General features: G+C 40.7%; 1 protein-coding gene across 1 annotated transcript in view; it reads right to left on the bottom strand.

Annotated features, from left to right (window-relative positions):
- The window catches only part of LOC124261608 (membrane-associated protein Hem-like), a 42,929-nt gene that overhangs the window by 12,115 nt on the left and 4,117 nt on the right, over positions 1-26,697 (bottom strand). Inside the window, exons 2-11 of the mRNA XM_046695947.1 lie at positions 19,520-19,659; positions 18,580-18,711; positions 17,680-17,795; positions 15,379-15,481; positions 14,547-14,683; positions 13,593-13,690; positions 11,135-11,228; positions 5,061-5,084; positions 2,173-2,255; positions 1,168-1,248 (exon numbers count right to left, since the gene is read on the bottom strand). Coding sequence (XP_046551903.1) covers positions 1,168-1,248; positions 2,173-2,255; positions 5,061-5,084; positions 11,135-11,228; positions 13,593-13,690; positions 14,547-14,683; positions 15,379-15,481; positions 17,680-17,795; positions 18,580-18,711; positions 19,520-19,659 — 1,008 coding nt within the window. The remainder of the gene's footprint in view (positions 1-1,167; positions 1,249-2,172; positions 2,256-5,060; positions 5,085-11,134; positions 11,229-13,592; positions 13,691-14,546; positions 14,684-15,378; positions 15,482-17,679; positions 17,796-18,579; positions 18,712-19,519; positions 19,660-26,697) is intronic.

Raw genomic sequence — 26,697 nt, 5'->3', positions numbered from 1 at the left:
CTGAAAGCTGCTTAATTATTGATTAATGCTGACTTCACATCATTTCATTGGTTAACAAAATTTGAAAAAGGGTGGACGGCAGTGACCGGTAATGGGATGTCATTAGATCTTTGTGTTGCCTTAGCAGGAGTGAGTGAGTGAGTGAGTTGGGTTTTATACTGCTGTTAGCAATATTCCAGCAATATCACAGCGGGGTACACCAGAAATGGGCTTCACACATTGTACCAATGTTGGGAATCGAACCCGTGTCTTCGGCATGATGAGCCGATGCTTTAACCACTAGGCTACCCCATCGCCTGGCCATAGCAAGAACTAAGATGGTTTAAATGAGATTTGGTTTACAGGACACACAACTGTTTGATCTGAAGTCTCTAAAGCCTTTCAGTCTATATTATTACTTCTCTTATTGTAAATACTTCTTAACATGATTAGTTGTCTTCACAAGTTTAAGGACCGCCTCCGTGGTGTAGTGGTTAGAGCGTCCGCCCGGAGAGCGGAAGGTCATGGGTTCGATCCCCGACCGCTTCATACCAAAAGATGTTAAAATATGGTACTTGTTGGTCCCTGCCTGGAGCTCGGCATTAATGGGTACAACAAGGACTGGTCGGCTCGGAGTCAGTATAATGTGTCTGAGTGGGGTATTCATGCTTCACTGCGGCATGGTATCTCAGTGGGCTAGCACTATAAAACCAGCTTCAGTCTGGGCTAGTACAAGCAGCCGCACATACACATACACACGCATGCACGTCGTCATATGAGCGAAATATTCTCAAGTACGATGTAAAACCCAATTTCACCTCACCTCACAAGTTTATGATTTATTACCGCTACTATCATTTGTGAAGTTTTAATGCAAACTTGACAACATACTGCCTTCTTATTTCCATGGTGTTACTTATTTCTTATTCCTTACACTGCACTGACGAAAGCCACAAAAATTGATTTATATCCTACTTTCAGACTTTTCTCATCGAACATAACCATCATACACTATTCCAGACAAGGAGTAACGAAACTGAAACTATGAACGTAAAATGACAGTCGTCATAATAGCCATAGTTAAATCAGGTGACAGGGAGTCGAAATAAATTGCCCCAAATAAATCTGATAAAGTGTTTTAATAACTCCAGGCAATGGCGACAGGAGAGAGCGAGATGCATCACTTACCATGGCATCCTTTGTGTTGGGTACGTAATGGTGGAGATCTTTCACCGAGCCCATCAGGAAGGGGATCCTATCTCCCAATACCTGCAGACAAATATACAACAGTGAGTGAGTGAGTGAGTGAGTGTGAGTGAGTGAGTGAGTGAGTGAGTGAGTGAGTGTGCTTAACTCTACATCAGCAATACTAAACTAATTTGTATCAAGAAATTTTAATAATAGTTCCTATAGTTATATAACAATTCAGTGAATATTCAGTGTATATTCACAGTTCAATGGAAATCTAAATTTAAAACCTTTAACCTACATGATTACATCTTTTTAGGACAACAATATATGGATCTAAATCTGTTATCAAACAAGTGATGTTATCCTTCCTTATTGCTCCAACTTCTAAATGCCACTCAAAGAAGCTGCATCTTACTGTTAGAGTTGCAACGATATACCACCATTTATACAGACCTCTCAGTTTGTACATTTTGATCCCATACACAAAGAGTATGGAAACTGAACTGGTGGTAACTCATGGTACATAGAGCACTGTAGTATAGTGTTACAGCTCAACTCATGGCACACGGAGCACTGTAGTATAGTGTTACAGCTCAACTCATGGAGCACTGTAGTATAGTGTTACAGTTAGTCATTATAAAAATAATTTGTTTCATACTGTAGTATAGTTTCATATTCACATTACATACACCATTCCATGCAACAGTTGCTGAAGACAAATTCCAACCCATCTTGAACCCATTCCCATCTTTAAGGTGAGTGAGTGAGTGAGTGAGTGAGTGGGTTTAGTTTAACGCCACACTCAGCAATATTACAACTACATGGCAGCGGTCTGTAAATAATGGAATCTGGACCAGACAATTCAGTGATCAATGGCATGAGTCTGCCAATCCAAGTCAGTGAGCCTGACCACCCAATCCAGTTAGTCGCCTCTTACGACAAGAACAGGTTACTGAAGATCAGTTCTAACCCGGATCTTCAAGGGTTAGAGTGCTGACTTACGTCTCTGAGAGCTTCCTGTGCCAGTCCCCTGAAGGCCAACAGCACTCCAACCATGGTCATCCGCATCAGCACAATGTCCACATCTGAGGAAACACAGTAGTCATGAAATACACCCTTCACACAAACATTTTTTGAAAATATGCTATTGGCAGGACAACTACCTAGCACCAAGAAAGTCCAGGCACCTTAAAAATTGACATTGGTTTAAAATCAGTTTGATATAACATACAGACAATTAACTGTAATTCATAGAGAAGACAATTTGATATATATAGTGTATGTTTATACTGACATTAAAAAGGAAGGTCTCATTTGGATGTTTCATTTTGAAACAACTTCGAATTAATTTGAAGGAAACAATTTTCTATCACATTAATATTTATCATAACCCTTTAAAATAAGTTAAGAATACTTTTTTATCCAAGGAAAATGTCACATGCAATTAAATATGTAACTAGTGTCAATGTCAAGGACAGACATGGCACTGACATGAATGGACAACAGAAGTTCATGCAAATGGTTTACATTAGTCATGAGGGATGTAGCACAATTTCAAGATGAGGTTTAATAAGTTAAACATCATATTATTACAACAGTCAAACATGCGAAAATAGAATATTCCTTTTCTAATTATTTTACGACACAAATATAAACACTTGTTCATGACTCACTATCAGCAAACAAGTTATCTCAATCACATATATACAGCACTGACAGATACATATACAGTTAAAATATTACCAATTACAAATGGTTTTGATAAAAAATACATCAATTAAATATTTTATAAAAATAATCCCCTCTCACTATATCATTGATCAGTATTTTCTAAAGAAAGACCCACTGTGTTCAGTGAAGTTACGGAATAGGACAGGCATATCTCAGCCACACCCCAGTTGTCTATGACGTGTTCAGTGAGTTACGGAATAGGACAGGCATATCTCAGCCACACCCCAGTTGTCTATGACGTGTTCAGTGAAGTTAGGGAATAGGACAGGCATATCTCAGCCACACCCCAGTTGTCTATGACGTGTTCAGTGAGTTAGGGAATAGGACAGGCATATCTCAGCCACACCCCAGTTGTCTATGACGTGTTCAGTGAGTTAGGGAATAGGACAGGCATATCTCAGCCACACCCCAGTTGTCTATGACGTGTTCAGTGAGTTAGGGAATAGGACAGGCATATCTCAGCCACACCCCAGTTGTCTATGACGTGTTCAGTGAGTTAGGGAATAGGACAGGCATATCTCAGCCACACCCCAGTTGTCTATGGCGTGTTCAGTGAGTTAGGGAATAGGACAGGCATATCTCAGCCACACCCCAGTTGTCTATGATGTGTTCAGTGAGTTAGGGAATAGGACAGGCATATCTCAGCCACACCCCAGTTGTCTATGACGTGTTCAGTGAAGTTAGGGAATAGGACAGGACAGGCATATCTCAGCCACACCCCAGTTGTCTATGGCGTGTTCAGTGAGTTAGGGAATAGGACAGGCATATCTCAGCCACACCCCAGTTGTCTATGACGTGTTCAGTGAGTTAGGGAATAGGACAGGCATATCTCAGCCACACCCCAGTTGTCTATGACGTGTTCAGTGAAGTTAGGGAATAGGACAGGCATATCTCAGCCACACCCCAGTTGTCTATGACGTGTTCAGTGAGTTAGGGAATAGGACAGGCATATCTCAGCCACACCCCAGTTGTCTATGACGTGTTCAGTGAGTTAGGGAATAGGACAGGCATATCTCAGCCACACCCCAAGTTGTCGATGACGTGATTGAACATTGTATATACTACCGATAATTGTCTCTTCATAATAATAATCATAATAAAATTTCAGATCACTAACTACTTGTTACTGATGCGATCTGAAAGAAAACAGCGAATATTGTTGGGCGATTATAGGGCGAGTCATGAAAATGTTATTCAATGCTACAAAAATACAAGAAAAGGAAATGAATAAATATTCAAAATAATATTCTATAGCCATGCTTGTAACAAAAATGGCATTCCTAATAAATATTCTGGGACTAACAACAAAAGAAAGAATTCATTTTGAACAGCTGAGAAGCATCATGCTATCACCAGGTCTTCCTGCTTTCTATGTGTGGGAGAGAATACTTATCAATGTGCATATTTAACTGTTAAGACGAACTGTGCTTACACACACACACACTGACACAGGAACCGTCAGAATGCTGAGAAATACCCGACCATCTCTAGATATAATTTTCTTATCTAAATTCTTGGTTTTGGGGCCACCTGTTTGAGCTGCCTGTACATTCCTATATTTTAAAAGATGAAGATATTTTATGATAGTATGTTTAACCAGATATATGAAAGTAAGAAAGACCGATCACTTGAATTACTACAACCTGTTTCTGGCTGTTTTACATTTACAGAACACACACTTAACGCTAAAGGATTCCCACAAGAATATTTGGCTCTTGGAAATGGTACTATCCAGGGGTGGAAATAACCCATTGCCTGACGCCCGAGTCCAGTGGTTTTTTCTGTCGGGCAAGCAAATTTGTATATCACACTGTACCGGTGTCCAGTTGACTTTCCAATATTAATTATGTTGTTTATTTTAAAATTCAACAAGAAAATGGACGGTATAGTGGAAAAATTATCAGGGCAAGTGATTTTACATGTGCCACTGTACCAGAGTACACTAGCAAGTTTAAAGTTATTTCCACCCCTGCTATCTAACCCTGGTGGTTCTGACAATGGCCCCTCAATGAGATAACATACAATACCAAACAGAAAATAAAGGAAAACTTAAATATGCACATTATAAACAAGGCAGGAAGGATGGTTTGCCGGCGAAAAATCAAAATCACCAAACAAATGACAAACGGCTTGTTGCTGCCGTAACCAGTTGGACTTACCACTCGAGGCGTTCTTATGTGACGCTAACGGAGAAAGCAAAATGTGATGTGATGGAGATGAAGATATAGAAGACAACAGCAGAATCATGGAAGCAAACAAACGTGGGGTCTTGGTCGGCGGGATTTATAAATTCTTGTAAGTTTCGGGGCAAATTTTCAAACAAGGATGACACAAGGAAAGAAGAGAGAAAATGAAATTTAGAGAAATAAAGGAAGAATGAATCGACAGAGTGAGTGAGTGAATGAGTGAGGTTGGTGAAGAGTGACTAAGATAGTGAGTGAGAAGTTGGGTGAGAGATGAGAGAATTGTCGGGTGAGTGAGAAGTGAGATTTTATGTGAGTTGGATTTTAAGAGATGTGATAGGAAAGAAGGAAAGAGTTGAAAAAGAATACAAAATGAGGAAAAGACAAGAAATAGATGAGACAATAGGGTGAACACGGAGAGTGCCATTATTTTTGATGTAGCAAGTCACTACAGACTATAACACCAGTCTAAGGAGCTTTATAATAGCTTTGCTGTTCTATGTGTCTCACATGCCATTAACCTGCTCACAGTGAAACCTCATTAACCCAGATCCTCTATACACCATACTACTAAACAGTTTGGATGGTTAATATCAGTCACAAGGGAAATATTATGTAATTTATATTTGTTATTCAAGAACGATGCAGATGTTTGTCTTGGATTCCAAATGAAGTGCCCTTGTCAGTCAGTTTAAGAAAAAATGCATATATTCTTTTTAATGAATTGCAGAAAATCATGATTTTGGCAGCTCCTGTTTTCTCCAGTAAAATGCCCTCAATACAAAAAAGTAAAAGTAAGCTTATTTTTCATATTGTCAGTGAAATACTAGGCACCTCCAGTAAGACCTCACATTAATCATAATTAAATTGCATGAATAAGAAATATGCAGTCTCATTACACAGCAATAATATTGACATGAGAACAGGTCGAGATCTATCTCTGCAATGAGACTGGGAATTGTTTTGTCCAGATTAATAAGGTTTCACTGTAATAACAGGTCTAATCTAATGGAGATAAAAGAGTTGGTGAGACATAAATTTGTCATAATCAAAGTCGACTATACAGACTGAACAAATACAGACAATGAGAGACTAGACAGAGCCAGATATAATCTCGGATATAAGCCCACAGTATGTAGTGGACACACTCACTATATCTCCATTATATACTGACAGAAACAAATAAGGCAACACAAGAAAGTACAAGTGTTCCTTTATTCTTCTCCAGGTTTCTGTGGGTGAAAATCTGATACTAAATAAAGGAAAACTGCAATGAAGTGGTGTTCCCTTATTTGTTTCCCTCAGTATATTATGGAAAGATACCATGGTCCCATTTGACAACAAAACGTTTGAATCTCATAGAGAATCGTTAATTCATTGGTTGTTTTATGTCATACTTGTTAACAGTCCAGATATATGATGCTGGTCTATAACTGATCAAGTCAGGATCCTGTGAAGGCTAAGGGAGACAATCCTGCATCACAGAGCTGGACCAAAACAAATACCATCGGTAAACTGACTTGGAATTGGGTTCTGGACTGAATGTCCTTGAATAGAACTTTGAATGAAAAGGTAGCAAGCAATTTGGCCTGCATTCTTATCATCTCCATTTTTAGCCTATAATTATTTACCCTAATTATTAGCTCAGGGCTTATATCAAGATAACAGAGGACACATACACAAACACAAGAGTGTAGAAAACATAACAAAGAAAAAGGTAGGAAAGAGAGAAGACATGAAAGTTGTGGTAAATTCAAAACACATTTGAAATATCAAATTTAGAAAACATAAACACTGATTTTCAAATGACCAAATAATCCAATATTATTGAAAGTGAGCTTCCATTACTGACAGATTTAATCCAAACATGATGCTATTTGTTTGCTTCTCTCCGAGTTGACCAGTCACTACAGCTGAGGCAGTCAACATGCTCAAGTCTTCACCAGTTTCTCCCGAGAGAGAGACTGATGAGCACGTCCTGCCTCTTGGTGTGACTGAACAACCTTTCTGTTGTCATGACTACAAATTGGACAAAACTGACAAAATAATGCAAGCTTCAGTGGCAGTGCTTTGTATTACTTTCATTGGGTTTATTAAACATGTTTTGGGGGAGAGAAGGTTTTGTTTTCAAATAGTATTCTAGCTGAATCAGGAAACTGGGACATTAACTACGATCCTCAGGGTCAGACGTCATTGACACAAATGAAATAAACAAACATCAGATGATTAATCGGCGCTATTGGGTCATGTTGTAATGTTCAGGGCGGATACAGCGCTTTGAAAGGGGTGCACTATTGAGAAAAGGGAGGGTGCTCACTTCATTTTCACCCGAAGTTTCAATGGTCATTTAACAAACTTTCAGGAGGGTGCATGCACCCCTCCTCTGAATGAAATATTAACCTAAAGAACATTGTATGATTATATAAGAATATCTTAAAATTGAAATGAGATACCTCCGATTGGGTGTTACAAATAAGAAATCACAAAGTAGTCCTTGACAAAAATATGCAATGAGACAGACAAAACTCTTTTACTTTAGATAAACCCTACGTAATTTCTTGTCTGTCTTTCACTCAAACCACTTGTCTGTAGCCCAAGTCAAGTAAAATTCTGTTCAGTCAAGTTAAATTTGCAAATGAATGACATATGATAAGATTAAAATGTACCGAAATTGATGCTAAGATTCAAGTTGGGGCTTGTGGACTGGAAGGGTTTGGGCACAGACTGCTTCTTTCATAACAAACCCAGCTTGTCCTACAGTAATGTCTCCCAATGTTCACCTATCGCGAAGTGGGTAGGAATGTGTTTACTATTACGTTCATCACTGCCAGTGAAGCAACAGAGGACATATTAATGACACAGCCTTACTTGATACGGGCTTGGTCTCTACATGATGCAAGAAAGGCAAGTCACACATCAGTCACTGACAACACAGTCATCTACAGATGTTACTTCTAACACACCTCGTCATCAGTAAATTCGTTAATTTGTGGGGGTAAGCATGTGGCTTCCCTCTCAGAATCTTTTCTTCTACATGTCTATTTTTAGATCATTAAAAATTTGTCTAAATTCTTTTAGAACAATGCCAGTTTTGAAAACAACATTTGGTAAAATAAATATTGGGTAAATTTTTTTATCAGAAAATTGAGAGTTAAAGTTCAGAAACTATTTATCTGGACAATGTTTGAGAAAATGCAAGTGCCCTGATAAACAATGTCTGACTGTTTCATAAACATATATACTCAACAAATAATGTTATAACCACCCCCAATATTTAATTTTTAAGCATTAATTGGATCATAACATAAACTATTAAATACTTTTATACTGAAAAAATTGGGATGGTCCTTATCTTTTTTCGGTTGAGTATATTTGAAAATATTTCTGTATCTTAATTACAGAAATAATATTAAATACTGGCTTTTGAATCATGTTGATGAATTTAGTTCTGTAAATGCCCAGATTGTTAATGAGACAATTTATTTCAAATGTAGTAACATTGAAAGACAGGTGCCCCCTGTGCTCCATGTTGCGGAAGGTGGCAGTTTACATGAAGATGGATACAGAGAGGAAAACCACGTGTATCTTCAGGCAGTAGGGTGTAATTACCAGCATTATGTCCTGAAAGTGGAACAGCTCTACAGGTCAACTTGACGTCTAACGTTACACGTTGTCATGGTTACATGAGGATTCATCAAAATATTCATCATTACAACACAGTGTGTGATGTATCATTTTCAAGTGTGTATTATAACAACCATTTGACATGGCAAATTGAAAAAAATGTTTTATATTCTTATCTTCGATGTATTTTAACACTGTATTTTACAACTGCATTCAACCATGAATTAAGACGTGTTTTTATATTGGTTGTGTCAACAGTGAAATACAGGTTATCTCTACATACCCTGACTTTAGACATTAGTGTAAATAGATATAAACTTAAAGCAAAACACAACGCTGAATTCTTCCTCCGACATGTTTCATTCAAATGAATTTATAAATTTTTAATTTCTGTTGGGAATTTTTACAGAGATTAACTGCAGGCCAAATATTCATTTGTGATGGTCTAGACTCCCAGTATATTGCTCATCGTCTCTTTTATGGACCCATCACTGATTGTGAAGGGAGGACTGTTTTGAAAAGTGAAACAAAAAGAAGAAATAATGTATCTCAACTTATGCTTATTTCAAAGATGTTTGTTTGCATTTCGGTTGAATCTAATACCATCAATACTTTTTGTAATTTAAAAAAAATGACATTTTAAAAATATTTTGCCTTGTGCTTATTGTGTATTGATCCGAAAATATGAGAAAACAGATTGCATTATTATATTAGTATCATGACTTAAACATATTGTGACCCCCATGTATATTACAAATCTGTCAATCATGCTCATCAGTACACTGTGAGCACCTGCAGCTGTCACCATGGCAACATACAGACTGCCCTGTTCACTGACTGGCTGTCTACTCAGAACATGACTTGCACACATTTGTGACCGTACATCAAAATCTTCAACACAGAATACACGTGACACCCTGTATATATGTTGCACGTTTATAATAACTGCGGTATCTGTGTCTCTGTCCTGCTCCCTAGAAATGATTTTGATACTGACCTGCTGCTACAGAAAGCTTGAGGCTGTTCAATTGTCTTTTCCTCATGGATGTTTTATTTATAACATACTACTTTAGCAACACTGATGCAGTGTACATGAAACATAATCTCAAAATTTGCACCATAATTTTCTTCCTAAAACACATACTTTCAAACAACTTAAAACAACTTTTTATGTAATTATCAGATTGGATTCAACAAGAGAGTTAGTAGATCAAAAATATTTACTGGTCTAGTTTCCAAATCGACAAGCAAATGCTTAATATCTTTAAAGCTGTACATTCTTTATAAAGAAGTCAAGTGTCTTGGGATTTGAGTCAAAGCATGTACTTTGTTGAATATATACACTTCTGTTTGAAGGCAAGTGTCTTGGCAAGAGAATCACAGCATGTCTTTTGTTGGAGCATATGGACTGTGCTGCAGATTTGGATGTTGGAATCAGTTAAGAAAACATGATGGGACAATCTGTAGCCCTGTGCAGCAATTAAGCCAGTATCAAGATCATGAAGTTGGAGTTCCATCAGAGACCTATATACAGCGTTCAGCAAACCGGGGATTAATTCTGATCATTCATGATCGAATACAAGAAGCAAAAACAGGATGTTTTTCTTTTGTTGTCAAAAAACTTATTGCATCAAGTGGTCAGGGAAAACTGGTATTTTCCAGAGTAGCTCAGAAAGAAAAGGCCAATGTTCAATTTATTATTGTTCACCGATCTGAATCTGTGAACTGCCTATAGAGTCAATGACACAAACTGGAAGCAGTTTTTCACATAAAGGGATGTAACTCTGTATGCCACAACTACATTCACAATCGTAACTACTCGTCCCTTTCCGTAACCTGAAAGAAGACTCGTACCCCTCCCGAGCCATTTTACTGAACTTGACTCTGTCTGAGGGCAAAAGCACAGAGAGAAAGAGTCTAGTCGCCAAACTATTTTCAAGGGCATGTAACTCTAGTTTACTTGGAAAACAAACATGGCATCCACGCCAAGGAAATTACCTCAAAGGGTATGTTTAACATGCTTAAATACTTTCCTACGCAATAATGGTAATATATCCTGGCTATAAAACTTCAGGAAACTCAGGAGGACTATGCAATAATTAAAATATACTTGAAGTGTCTGGGAAAAAATTATGCAAGCCGAAATGAAGCTTATTTCAGCTAACTATTTTTACCTAATTTCTTCTCTACATACCCGCATTTTGATTGGCTTGGGGAATATTTCTCCCGGACATGGCTATGAGAGGGGTACGAGTCTACTTTCAGGTTACGGAAAGGGACGAGTAGTTACGAATGCTATATTCAGTGTACAAATATATCAGTTTATATTACTAGATAAACATATTCATCACAAGTGCTTATTTACACTGGAGGTGCATAGGGGTATCCATATTGGAATGTTACAAGATCGCAGGTCTAAGACTTACTTTGTAGCTTCCGGGACAGTTCTCTCATCGTATCAGGATTATCAAAGCTGGTCCGGAGCTTGTTCAGCACATCCTTGTTGATAATTACAAGTTTCTGCAACATGGGGCAAGGGGAACAATTCAATGTTAACACAAAATAGTTGGTTGGTTGTTTAACGCCACACTCAGCAATATTCCAGCTATATGGCGGCGGTCTGTAAATAATCGAGTCTGGACCAGACAATCCCGTGATCAACAGCATAAGCATTGATCTATGCAATTGGGATACGATGACACGTGTCAACAAAGTCAGCGGGCCTGACAACCTGATCCTGTTCATCGCCTCTTACAACAAACATGGATTGCTGAAGACAAATTCTAACCCAAATTTTTACGGGTAGTAAACAAAATAAAGTCTCGTCACCATATAGTTCAACAACAGGCTAAAGCAACATTTACTAAAGGTGGGCATAATGTGTGAAGCCCATTCTTCAGGGTCTGTACAGTGACATTGCTGGAATATTGATACAAGCAGTGTAAAACAATACTCAATCAGTTATCTATTGACAGAGGACAAGGAACAACCAGAACAGTGAGTGAGTGAGTTGGGTTTTACGCCACTTCTAGCAATATTCCAGCAATATCACAGTGGGGGACACCAGAAATGGGCTTCACACATCGTACCCATGTTGGGAATTGAACCCGGGTCTTCAGCATGACGAGCGAACGCTTTGACCACTACCCCACAAAAGGAGTGAGTGAGTGAGTATGGTTTTACGCCGCTTTTAGCAATATTCTAGCAATATCATGGCGGGGGACACCAGAAATGAGCTTCACACATTGTACCCATGTGGGGAATCGAACCCGGGTCTTCGGCGTGACGAGCGAACGCTTTAACCATCAGGCTACCCCACCGACCCCCCACAAAAGGAAAGTATCACAGTGGGTTAAAATGGCCATGAAGCTTGGCACTATTTTTGTCTGCTTTCCTCACAAGCTTGAGGTATATCTTTTCACACAGAGTGGTACAGAAGATGTATAAAGCATCACCAACTGGTTACTATATATTAATGAATTTGGATTCCCATTATGCTCACAAGCAAGACGCATAGATATCTCCACTGTGTTGTATACAAGATGAAGGAAGAGAAGCATCACCAACTGGTTAATACACCAATGAGCTTGTTCCCAACAGCGCTCTAAGAGGCATAGGTATCCCCATTGTGTGGTATACAAGATGAAGGAAGAGAAGCATCACCAACTGGTTAATACACCAATGAGCTTGTTCCCAACAGCACTCTAAGAGGCATAGATATCCCCATTGTGTGGTATACAAGATGAAGGAAGAGAAGTATCACCAACTGGTTAATACACCAATGAGCTTGTTCCCAACAGCGCTCTAAGAGGCATAGGTATCCCCATTGTGTGGTATACAAGATGAAGGAAGAGAAGCATCACCAACTGGTTAATACACCAATGAGCTTGTTCCCAACAGCGCTCTAAGAGGCATAGGTATCCCCATTGTGTGGTATACAAGATGAAGGAAGTGAAGCATCACCAACTGGTTAATACACCAATGAGCTTGTTCCCAACAAGCCTAAGAGGCATAGGTATCCCATTGTGTGGTATACAAGATGAAGGAAGAGAAGCATCACCAACTGGTTAATACACCAATGAGCTTGTTCCCAACAAGCTCTAAGAGGCATAGGTATCCCCATTGTGTGGTATACAAGATGAAGGAAGTGAAGCATCACCAACTGGTTAATACACCAATGAGCTTGTTCCCAACAGCGCTCTAAGAGGCATAGGTATCCCCATTGTGTGGTATACAAGATGAAGGAAGAGAAGCATCACCAACTGGTTAATACACCAATGAGCTTGTTCCCCAACAGCTCTAAGAGGCATAGGTATCCCCATTGTGTGGTATACAAGATGAAGGAAGTGAAGCATCACCAACTGGTTAATACACCAATGAGCTTGTTCCCAACAGCTCTAAGAGGCATAGGTATCCCCATTTGTGTGGTATACAAGATGAAGGGAAGAAGCATCACCAACTGGTTAATACACCAATGAGCTTGTTCCCAACAGCACTCTAAGAGGCATAGGTATCCCCATTGGGTGGTATACAAGATGAAGGAAGAAAAGCATCACCAACTGGTTAATACACCAATGAGCTTGTTCCCAACAGCACTCTAAGAGGCATAGGTATCCCCATTGGGTGGTATACAAGATGAAGGAAGAGAAGCATCACCAACTGGTTAATACACCAATGAGCTTGTTCCCAACAGCACTCTAAGAGGCATAGGTATCCCCATTGGGTGGTATACAAGATGAAGGAAGAGAAGCATCACCAACTGGTTAATACACCAATGAGCTTGTTCCCAACAGCACTCTAAGAGGCATAAGTATCCCCATTGGGTGGTATACAAGATGAAGGAGGTATTATCCAGTGGACAGTCAGTGCCATATTAGGTGTTACCTTGAGTTCGTCCACCTGGCTGGCGATGTTGAGCATCAGTCTCTCCCCCATGTACTTCATCCCGTATGGACCAATCAGTTCCGCCAGCGCTCGCAGCTCTGAAATATAAAGTCACATAATAATCACAAATGTGTATAAGATGATGAACAGGATTTTACCTCAACTAACAAACATGGGGCTGGAATATTGGGGACTGGGGACCTCCATTACTATTAGTTTTAAGGGTCCTGGCAGGCAATATGAGGGTCGTGTGAAGTAAAGGTGTGGGGAACTGCATATTTTGATTTAATGATTGATTTAATTTCTTTAGAGTCTAGAATGAATCATTGATCATTTGAACTGGTGGATGAAATGATGCACGTAGCTGCTCTTTAAGAAACAACAAACAACTTAGCAAAGTCATACATGTTTTGTGGGTACAATGAATAATATTGTGCATCCCTCTGAATGCAGAGAATTTTTTCTCTGTGTGCATTCTCTACATTTGTGCATACTGGATGCACATTTGGACATTGCATAAAACCTTGTTTAATGAATCTGGTGGCACCAATTGCATGGTGAGACCAATCCCTGGACAAATCTCATCTAGACCGACTTCTCTGCATGAGCAGACCTGTCTGGAGCCTGTTGTCTGATACAGTGATACTTTTATTTATTTATTATGCCACACTCGACAATATTCCAACAATACGACAATCCCATGACTGACCTCATGAACATTGATCTATGCTTTGTTTCTTAGTTTACTGTTTAGCACTACCAATATTTCAGCTGTTGGTGATACAGTCTGCACCATACAATCCAGTGATCGACATCATGAACACTGATCTATGCCACTGGGATACAACGACATGTGTCAACCAAGGCTGACCATCCGATCCTCTCAGTCACCCTTAACAAGCATTGGTTGCAAAAGATCAATTCTAACCCAGATCTTTCAAAATGTTCCTGTACCTGTTAGATCAGCGTATTCCTCCGCAGCAAAGGGCGCACCTCCGTCTGAGGAAACGCTAACGAATGCCTTCTGGCTGGGGGAGTAGACAATCTGACCGATGTTGACCGTCACACGACGCAGGAGCACCTCCAGGTACCTGCACAGAAAGATGATATATATCACAGCGTTACACTGAAGCTTCTGCTCTCACTGTAATAAAGAAGTTGCTCATCCCCACACTGCTAACCTTCTTTACTGCTCTAACTTCTACATGCCTCTCAAAGAGGTTATGACATATATCACTACAATTACATAACTGCATATAAGGCAAGTATATTAAATCTTAGATTTAAATCTATGACATTTTTACTATCTCCAAGTACCTATCGCCTGGAAGGTCATGTATGCCTTTAGTAAAAGAAACCTTGTTGCTGTATCCATGTTTCGTATTATATGTTTAATATGTTGGGCTGTGTCCCTGTTATAACAATTATGTCAAACTGTAATGGTTAACATCTCTGGGAATCTCATTCGTCAACAGTTGCCTTGAAAGGGTTTATTAAAGCAATGAAATGAAATGTCTCACAGTTCTGAAAGTTTTGGATTAAACTTAATTTGGTCTAAGACTACTTTGAATAAGACTCATATAATATCTGAAAATATAGTGTGCTTAAAATCTAATTCTATGGTATTTAAATCTAGACACAACTGAAATCGTTAAACATAACACTACATTATTCTTACATTTTTTTTCCTTCTTAAATTCAAATACTGAGCTGCAAACACAAAGAGAGATATACAGGACGGTGTTTTCAAGCACTGTACAAAGTCATAAACTGTGACAGATTTTACCAGTTTGTATAGTTGGATGTGACAGTCTTCTCTCCGGTGCTGTCGGTGGCTTGTGTTTGCTGGGGGAGGACGTTGTTGAAGACTCGGGCAATATCGATATGAACTGAAATGACATCATTCAGTCTGACTGACTGACTGAGTTTGGGTTTTACGCCGCTTTTAGCAATATTCCAGCAACATCACGGCGGGGGACACCAGAAATGGACTTCACACATTGTACCCATGTGGGGAATCGAACCCGGGTCTTCGGCGTGACGAGCCAACGCTTTAACCACTAGGCTACCCCACTGCCCCGACATCAGTCAGTCAGTGAGTTCAACACAGTAATTTCATGTCGAGTGAGTGAGTTTAGTTTTATGCCGCTTTTAGCAATATTCCACCAAAATCAGGGCAGGGGAAAGCAGAAATGTGCTTCACACATTGTACCCATTTGGGGAATCAAACTTGGGTCTTCAGTGTGATGAGTGAGCGCGCTTTAACCACTGGGCCAGTCTAAGTTACACTGCTATATACTGAGTCTAACAACCCTAGTAGAAGGTCACGTCAGCTAACCTTTTGGACTGACCAGTCAGAACACAGCTTACCAAATCGCGAAAGTTAACATTATACAATTATTGACTTCTAGTGAGGTTGATCCAATGATTTATCGACCTTGGACATGTGATGTTCACCAAGGCATCGAACTTGGACATGTGATATTCACCGAGGCGAATAAATCATTGGATCAACCGAACTGAACTCAATAATTGTTATATTGAATGACGATTTATTTCCTCTTCTGACACAGTCGTGTTGTGTCGTCACCAATTCTAAACCAACACAGACACAGTGACGAAGCGATGCCTATCTGTTCCTCATCTAGCGTGACGCACACAGTGCGGAGTTCCTGGCTGGAATAACCCAATCTATTTTTAGCCACGGGAGGTGCTTGGATTGTTATATAAACCTCTCGCGACGTGGCGAGGTTGACATCGCTTAGCGTCAAAGCTGTCATGTGACCAAGTGGGCCAATCAGAAGGACGGAAATCTACCAGTCATATAATAATCGCACATACCGTTTGAACCTTTACCTCAAAAAACTGAGCGATTACAAATGCTATTTTCCACACAATCGCTTCCGAGTGATACACATGGAGGACGTAATGAGTAAACATAATATGATGAAAATAGCGTTTTTGTCACTATTCAAGGATGTCATCTTGCAGAAAAATAAGCTAATAGTAACCATGTCAATAGAGACCCTTAAGTGTATATACTGCAGGTCAAATATCTGTGTTTTATGCTGATTTTCATTTGTTGATAGATCATTGTCAACGACCAGAGAAGAGATAATCCAAAGACCATTTTGTAAGTCCCGCTGAACCCTAACAAGTAGTCGTTGTCTGATTGGTTAAATCCGTTCATTCGTCTCATGTTTGATTGGATGGTCATAGGTCACTCAAAGGTTAGCTGACACGACCTTCAACTAGGGTTTGTTAGACTCAGTATAGCAGTGTAATGAATAAAACTGAGCCTAAGTTTACTTAGACTGACCACTGGGCTAGCCCACTGCCCCAGTAGGCCACATGAACAACATAGCACAGCTAAATAATAAACAAAGCTATCTTAGCACTAAGCATTCTCTTCCCACCGAGGTTACTTGACATATCTTCCTACGAACCTCTAATACGTCCATATTTTCCGGTTCTCGTAAAATCCCCTAGCGGCCCAAAATTGCAACACAAATTATCTCCCTTCTTTCTATCCAATCAGAACACGTGTTACACCGACTTAGAGCCAACTTGATTAATACAAGCAAATGTGGGGCCACAAATATCCCTCCTCTGCCGGGGATTTGTGTTGATGTGACACACAAGACATTTAATGGCTAGCTTGTCCGTTGTCAACGAGGGCGATGGAGACGCCATTGATCCGCCATTACATGACTGAGTTCTGTCTAGAAGAAACGTTTGCGCATCGCGCGAGTGAATAGGTTCTAGTTTTCCCGAAGCATACGGAAATTACCGAGGCCTTGCGAATGATCACTTTTGAAACAACGTCGCTGATTGCACAACTAAATCTGATTGCAACCAATCACGGATCCTGAACACTCGCACCATGAAAGTGCCGTATTAGAACAGATTGTAAGAAAATCATGTATGACAGGTACAATCACTGTAACACTCTGAATACTTTCAGGAACAGGGACATAGGGCATTTATGATCAGATGCAAAGGCTAAATTTCAAAACTGAAAGACAAGTGCTTTCTCTTTCGGGTTTTCATGTACTACAGGTTTGTTTCTGTGTGTATCTTCCCTCACCATAGTTCTCTATACTCTGGAGTACGTTCATGTAGGCTCTCACGCCGTTCAGGAGCTCCGAGGGCTTGGCGATCTCACTGGTCTCTGGGTTGTACATCATCATCCCAACAAGAGCTCTGAAGGTTACAGAGATTGAGGAGATTAACATACATTATACTCATCCGTGAAGAGATTACCTGTTTAATTACACCTGTATCGAACAGTGTTTAATACTATCACAATGTGTCTGTTTAATATCATCTATTCTTGACAAACACAACTATGTTTGCAAAACATCAGACGTGCATAGACACACTATGCATATTAAAACTCACTGCAGCGGACTGTCGACATTTAACATGAACAGTTTTTGCTAAAAGTATCTGAGCCTCTTCATATCATTCCCAGTATGTCTTAGTGTCTTTCACAGCTACGGACTACTTAAATCCGTCAAGAATCACAGAACTTTGTTGCTTGTTAACTTGTCCACAATAAAATAAAATTGGACCCACTTGCTTGTCTGTCAGCACAGGTTTGTAGTGAGAGTGAGTGAGTGTGAGTGAGTGAGTGAGTGAGTGAGTGAGTGAGTGAGTGAGTGAGAGTGAGTGAGTGAGTGAGTGAGTGAGTGAGTGAGTGAGTGAGTGAGTGAGTGAGTGAGTGAGTGAGTGAGTGAGTGAGTGAGTGAGTGAGTGAGTGAGTGAGTGAGTGAGCGAGCGAGCGTTGTTCTACTCTGCTGAAAGAAGGTGCATCGTTCTGGCCTGATAGAAAGGATCTAGGGTGGATGGATAAGGTCAGATACTGTGATCACCAATTCCTCAATGTGTTGGGATCTTGACACATCCCATTGGGTGCCTAGACAGACTGGGATTCTAGAGTGACTCATATCACACTTATTCTTATTAAACATTTGTCTATACTTACTTGTTGAATCTCGTCTCTAGATGCTGAAGGAAGAACTCTCTGGGCACGAAGCCGTGTTCCCACACAGTGATGATGTTGCAGTAGTTGAGGGCGAAGCACAGTTCCGTCAGTGCCATGTGGAGCTTGTCCATTCTGAGGAGTTCAAACAGGATATGAATTGTCGAACAGACACTATAGCAAATTCTTCAGGCTACGATCATTACTGCACTGCTTTAAGAGGTATCTGGGTTAAAATTGGCCTTCAGCAACCCAGGCTTGTCGTAAGAGGCAACATATAGGATCGGATGGTCAGGCTCGCTGACTTGGTTGACACAGGTCATTGTATCCCAATTACGTAGATCGATGCTCATGATGTTGATCACTGTTGATCTCAAACCATGGATCAGGATAAGAGAGAATCAGGGCTTAGAACCATCTATTGACTGCATGGATAGTGACATGTCAAGGGTGGCAACTCTGTAACACCTAGACTTGGTGACCAGATCAGTCTGATTCTCAAAAACCAAGGACACATAGGTGAGTTGGATTTAGCCTTGTATATTTCAGTTGTATCACTGGATGTGAGAAGGAAAGGAAAACACTGTTTCAGTGACGATTTTATGATCATGGAACAACATCCCAGATAGTATTCGGACGTTGGCCCAACGCTATAATGTTGGCAAACCATTGCCAACGCAATAACGTCCGAATGCTATCTGGGATATCAGGTCATGCCTGTACAAGACAATAAAATGTGATAATCTTGAAATGTAACAAAAAAGAAATGCAACCAAAATTAGAAATCATGTTGTCTATTAAGGTCTTATCACAAACTTCACATTTTCATTATCTCTTGGTTATTCACTTGAAGCAATATGATATTTCGCCAATTTTGCCCAAAACTTCACAATATGGTCTGAGAACAAGTCTACTAGGAATCCTCATCCAGCCATGAAATCACCTGGTAAAGTTCTCCCTGTTTTTGCGGATGCTCTCCTGTCCTGGTTTCTCAGGCTCTTTGATCTCTCGGTTCTTCTTCTCCTTGTTCTTCTTGCGCTGCACTGTATTGAGGATGGTGGCCGGACTGTGCTTCGGCAGCAGCTGCACAACAACAACCAAGTCAATTAAGAGATCGGTACAACAACCAAGTCAATCAAAGATCGGAACAACAACCAAAGCAGTCAAGGGATCGGAACAACAACCAAGTCAATCAAGGGATCGGAACAACAGCAAAGTCAATCAAGGGATCAGAACAACAGAACAACAACCAAGTCAATCAAGGGATCGGAACAACAACCAAGTCAATCAAGGGATCAGAACAACAGAACAACAACCAAGTCAATCAAGGGATCGGAACAACAACCAAGTCAATCAAGGGATTGGAACAACAGCAAAGTCAATCAAGGGATCAGAACAACAGAACAACAACCAAGTCAATCAAGGGATTGGAACAACAGCAAAGTCAATCAAGGGATCAGAACAACAGAACAACAACCAAGTCAATCAAGGGATTGGAACAACAGCAAAGTCAATCAAGGGATCAGAACAACAGAACAACAACCAAGTCAATCAAGGGATCGGAACAACAACCAAGTCAATCAAGGGATTGGAACAACAGCAAAGTCAATCAAGGGATCAGAACAACAGAACAACAACCAAGTCAATCAAGGGATTGGAACAACAGCAAAGTCAATCAAGGGATCAGAACAACAGAACAACAACCAAGTCAATCAAGGGATTGGAACAACAGCAAAGTCAATCAAGGGATCAGAACAACAGAACAACAACCAAGTCAATCAAGGGATCGGAACAACAACCAAGTCAATCAAGGGATTGGAACAACAGCAAAGTCAATCAAGGGATCAGAACAACAGAACAACAACCAAGTCAATCAAGGGATCGGAACAACAGAACAACAACCAAGTCAATCAAGGGATCGGTACAACAACCAAGTCAATCAAAGATCGGAACAACCAAGTCAATCAAGGGATTGGAACAACAACCAAGTCAATCAAGGGATCGGAACAACAACCAAGTCAATCAAGGGATTGGAACAACAGCAAAGTCAATCAAGGGATCAGAACAACAGAACAACAACCAAGTCAATCAAGGGATTGGAACAACAGCAAAGTCAATCAAGGGATTGGAACAACAGCAAAGTCAGTCAAGGGATCGGAACAACCAAGTCAATCAAGGGATTGGAACAACAACCAAGTCAATCAAGGGATCGGAACAACAACCAAGTCAATAAAGGGATTGGAACAACAGCAAAGTCAATCAAGGGATCAGAACAACAGAACAACAACCAAGTCAATCAAGGGATTGGAACAACAGCAAAGTCAATCAAGGGATTGGAACAACAACCAAGTCAATCAAGGGATTGGAACAACAACAAAGTCAATCAAGGGATTGGAACAACAACCAAGTCAATCAAGGGATTGGAACAACAGCAAAGTCAATCAAGGGATCAGAACAACAGAACAACAACCAAGTCAATCAAGGGATTGGAACAACAGCAAAGTCAATCAAGGGATTGGAACAACAACCAAGTCAATCAAGGGATTGGAACAACAACAAAGTCAATCAAGGGATTGGAACAACAACCAAGTCAATCAAGGGATCGGAACAACAGCAAAGTCAATCAAGGGATCAGAACAACAGAACAACAAAGGTCAGTCAGGGATGAACAACAGCCAAGTCAATCAAGGGATTGGAACAACAGCAAAAGTCAATCAGGGATCAGAACAACAGAACAACAACCAAGTCAATCAAGGGATCGGAACAACAACCAAGTCAATCAAGGGATTGGAACAACAGCCAAAAGTCAATCAAGGGATCAGAACAACAGAACAACAACCAAGTCAATCAAGGGATCGGAACAACAACCAAGTCAATCAAGGGATTGGAACAACAGCAAAGTCAATCAAGGGATCAGAACAACAGAACAACAACCAAGTCAATCAAGGGATCGGAACAACAACCAAGTCAATCAAGGGATTGGAACAACAGCAAAGAGTCAATCAGGGATCAGAACAACAGAACAACAACCAAGTCAATCAAGGGATCGGAACAACAACCAAGTCAATCAAGGGATTGGAACAGCAGCAAAAAGTCAATCAAGGGATCAGAACAACAGAACAACAGCAAGTCCAGTCAGGGATGGAACAACAGAACAACAGCCAAGTCAATCAGGGATGGAACAGCAGCAAAGTCAATCAAGGGATCAGAACAACAGAACAACAACCAAGTCAATCAAGGGATCGGAACAACAACCAAGTCAATCAAGGGATCAGAACAACAGCAAAGTCAATCAAGGGATCAGAACAACAGAACAACAACCAAGTCAATCAAGGGATTGGAACAACAGCAAAGTCAATCAAGGGATCAGAACAACAGAACAACAACCAAGTCAATCAAGGGATCGGAACAACAACCAAGTCAATCAAGGGATTGGAACAACAGCAAAGTCAATCAAGGGATCAGAACAACAGAACAACAACCAAGTCAATCAAGGGATCGGAACAACAACCAAGTCAATCAAGGGATTGGAACAACAGCAAAGTCAATCAAGGGATCAGAACAACAGAACAACAACCAAGTCAATCAAGGGATCAGAACAACAGAACAACAACCAAGTCAATCAAGGGATCGGAACAACAGAACAACAACCAAGTCAATCAGGGAGTCCGGAACAACAGCAAAGTCAATCAGGGATCAGAACAACAGAACAACAACCAAGTCAATCAAGGGATGGTACAACAAACCAAGTCAATCAGGGATTGGAACAACAGCCAAAGTCCCAATCAAGGGATCGGAACAACAACCAAGTCAATCAAGGGATGGAACAACAACCAAGTCAATCAAGGGATTGGAACAACAGCAAAGTCAATCAAGGGATCGAACAATAACAGCCAAGTCAATCAGGGATTGGAACAACAGCAAAGTCAATCAAGGGATCAGAACAACAGAACAACAACCAAGTCAATCAGGGATTGGAACAACAACCAAGTCCAATCAGGGATTGGAACAACAGCAAAGTCAATCAGGGATGGAACAACAACCAAGTCAATCAAGGGATTGGAACAACAGCAAAAGTCAATCAGGGATCAGAACAACAGAACAACAACCAAGTCAACTCAAGGGATCGGAACAACAACCCAAAGTCAATCAGGGATTGGAACAGCAGCAAAGTCAATCAAGGGATCAGAACAACAGAACAACAGCAAAGTCAATCAGGGATCGAACAGCAACCAAAGTCAATCTGAGAGTTGGAACAACAGCAAAGTCAATCAAGGGATCAGAACAACAGAACAACAACCAAGTCAATCAGGGATCAGAACAACAGAACAACAACCAAGTCCAATCAGGGATCGGAACAACAGAACAGCAACCAAGTCAATCAAGGGATTGGAACAACAACCAAGTCAGTCATGGATTGGAACAGCAGCAAAGCCAAGTCAATCAAGGGATCAAGAACAACAGAACAACATGGATCAAGTCCAAGTCAAGGGATGGGATCAGAACAACAACCAAAGTCAATCAAGGGAGATACGAACAACCAAGTCAATCAAGGATCAGTCAAACAACCAAGTCAATCAAGGGATTGGAACAACAACCAAGTCAATCAGGGATCAGAGACAGCAACAGAAGTCAGTCCGCTTCAAGGGATTGGAACAACAGCAAAGAGTCAATCAAGGGATCAAGAACAGCAGAACAACAACCAAGTCAATCAGGGATTGTCACAACAGCAAAGTCCAGTCAAGGGATGGATTTGGAACAACAGCAAAAGTCAATCAAGGGATCAGAACAACCAAAGTCCCAATCAAGGATTGGAACAGCTTGAACAAAGTCAATCCAGGGATCAGAACAACAGCCAAGTCAATCAAGGGATTGGAACAACAGCAAAGTCAAGGGCTGGATCAAGAACAACAGAACAACAACCAAGTCAATCAGGGATTGGATCAGCAACAAAGTCAATCAAGGATTGGAACAGCAAAAGTCAATCATGGATCAGAACATTGGAACAGCAATCCAAGTCAATCAATGAGTTGGAACAACTTGGCCAAGTCAATCAGGGATTGGAACAGCAGCAAAAGTCAATCAAGGGATCAGAACAACAGAACAACAAACCAGAAGTCAATCAGGGATGGGAACAACAGCAAAGAACAGAACAGCAAAGTCAATCAAGGGATGGAACAACAGCAAAGTCAATCAGGGATGAGGAACAATGAACAACAACAAAGTCAATCAGGGATTGGAACAACAACCAAGTCAATCAGGGATCAGAACAACAGAACAACAACCAAGTCAATCCAAGGGATGGAACAACAACCAAGTCAATCAAGGGATTGGAACAACAGCAAAAGTCAATCAAGGGATCAGAACAACAGAACAACAAAGTCAATCAGGGATCGGAACAACAGCGTCCAATCAAGGGGTTGGAACAACAGCAAAGTCAATCAGGGATCAGAACAGCAGAACAGCAACCTGTCAAGTCAGTCAGGGATCGGAACAGCAGCCCAGAGTCAATCAAGGGATTGGAACAGCAGCAAAGTCAATCAAGGATCAGAACAACAGAACAACAACCAAGTCAATCCAGGGATAAGCCAACTGGCGGAACAACAACCAAGTCAATCAAGGGATTGGAACAGCAGCAAAAGTCAATCCAGGGATGGATCAGAACAACAGAACAACAACCAGAGTCAATCAGGGATCGAACGGAACAGAACAAGAACAACAACCCAAGAGTCATCAGGGATCAGAACAGCAGCAGAGTCAATCAGGGATCAGAACAACAGAACAACAACCCAAGTCCAGTCAAGGGATCAGAACAGCAACCACCAAGTCAATCAAGGGATCGGAACAACAGCAAAGTCAATCAAGGGATCAGAACAAGCAGAACAACAACCAGTCAATCAAGGGATTGGAACAGCAACACAAAAGTCAATCGAGGGGATCAGAACAGCAGAACAACAACCAAGTCAATCAAGGGATGAACAACAACCCAGAGTCAGTCGGGGATTGGAACAACAGCAAAGTCAATCAGGGATCAGAACAACAGAACAACAGCCAAGTCAATCAAGGGATGGAACAACAGCCAAGTCAATCAAGGGAGTTGGAACAGCAGCAAAGTCAATCAGGGATCAGAACAACAGAACAACAACCCAAGTCAATCAGGGGATCAGAACAACAGAACACAACAACCAAGTCCAATCAGGGATTGAACCAACAGAACAGCATCAGTCCAATCAGGAGTTGGAACAGCAGCAGCAAAGTCAACTCAAGGGATCAGAACAACAGAACAACAACCAAGTCAATCCAAGGGATGGAACAACAACCAGAGTCAATCAAGAGTTGGAACAACAGCAAAAGTCAATCAAGGATCAGAACAGCAGAACAACAACCAAGTCAATCAATGGATGGAACAACAACCAAGAGTCAATCTAAGGGAGTTGGAACAACAGCAAAGTCAATCAAGGGTCAGAACAACAGGAGCAACAACCAAGTCAATCAAGGGAGGGAACAACAAAGTCAGCCAAGTCAAAGGGATTGGAACAACAGCAAAGTCAATCAAAGGGATCAGAACAACAGAACAACAACCAAGTCAATCAAGGGATCGGAACAACAGAACAACAACCAAGTCAATCAAGGGATCGGAACAACAGCAAAGTCAATCAAGGGATCAGAACAACAGAACAACAACCAAGTCAATCAAGGGATCGGAACAACAACCAAGTCAATCAAGGGATCAGAACAACAGCAAAGTCAATCAAGGGATCAGAACAACAGAACAACAACCAAGTCAATCCAGGGATTGGAACAACAGCAAAGTCAATCAAGGGATCAGAACAACAGAACAACACAAAGGTAAAGTCAATCAAGGGATCAGAACAACAACCAAGTCAATCAAGGGATTGGAACAACAGCAAAGTCAATCAAGGGATCAGAACAACAGAACAACAACCAAGTCAATCAAGGGATCGGAACAACAACCAAGTCAATCAAGGGATTGGAACAACAGCAAAGTCAATCAAGGGATCAGAACAACAGAACAACAACCAAGTCAATCAAGGGATCAGAACAACAGAACAACAACCAAGTCAATCAAGGGATCGGAACAACAGAACAACAACCAAGTCAATCAAGGGATCGGAACAACAGCAAAGTCAATCAAGGGATCAGAACAACAGAACAACAACCAAGTCAATCAAGGGATCGGTACAACAACCAAGTCAATCAAGGGATTGGAACAACAACCAAGTCAATCAAGGGATCGGAACAACAACCAAGTCAATCAAGGGATTGGAACAACAACCAAGTCAATCAAGGGATTGGAACAACAGCAAAGTCAATCAAGGGATCGGAACAACAACCAAGTCAATCAAGGGATTGGAACAACAGCAAAGTCAATCAAGGGATCAGAACAACAGAACAACAACAAAGTCAATCAAGGGATCGGAACAACAACCAACATCCAATCAAGGGATTGGAACAACAGCAAAGTCAATCAAGGGATCGAACAACAAACCAAGTCAATCAAGGGATTGGAACAACAGCAAAGTCAATCAAGGGATCAGAACAACAGAACAACAACCAAGTCAATCAAGGGATCGGAACAACAACCAAGTCAATCAAGGGATTGGAACAACAGCAAAGTCAATCAAGGGATCAGAACAACAGAACAACAGCAAAGTCAATCAAGGGATCGGAACAACAACCAAGTCAATCAAGGGATTGGAACAACAGCAAAGTCAATCAAGGGATCAGAACAACAGAACAACAACCAAGTCAATCAAGGGATCAGAACAACAGAACAACAACCAAGTCAATCAAGGGATCAGAACAACAGAACAACAACCAAGTCAATCAAGGGATCAGAACAACAGAACAACAACCAAGTCAATCAAGGGATCAGAACAACAGAACAACAACCAAGTCAGTCAAGGGATCGGAACAACAACAAAAAGTCAATCAAGGGATCATGAACAACAAAGTCAATCATGGGATCAGAACAACAAAAACGTCAATCAAAGATCTGAACAACAAAGTCTCATGGGGTCAGAACAACAAAAACGTCAATCAGGGGATCGGCACAACAAAGTCAATCATGGGGTCAGAACAACAAAACGTCAATCAAGG

Source organism: Haliotis rubra, unplaced genomic scaffold (assembly GCF_003918875.1).
Source record: "Haliotis rubra isolate DU_JTF1 unplaced genomic scaffold, ASM391887v1 Scf800, whole genome shotgun sequence".
Classification (NCBI taxonomy): domain Eukaryota; kingdom Metazoa; phylum Mollusca; class Gastropoda; order Lepetellida; family Haliotidae; genus Haliotis; species Haliotis rubra.
The sequence above is the reverse complement of the archived record's forward strand: the minus strand, read 5'-3'. Positions and strand labels throughout refer to the sequence as shown.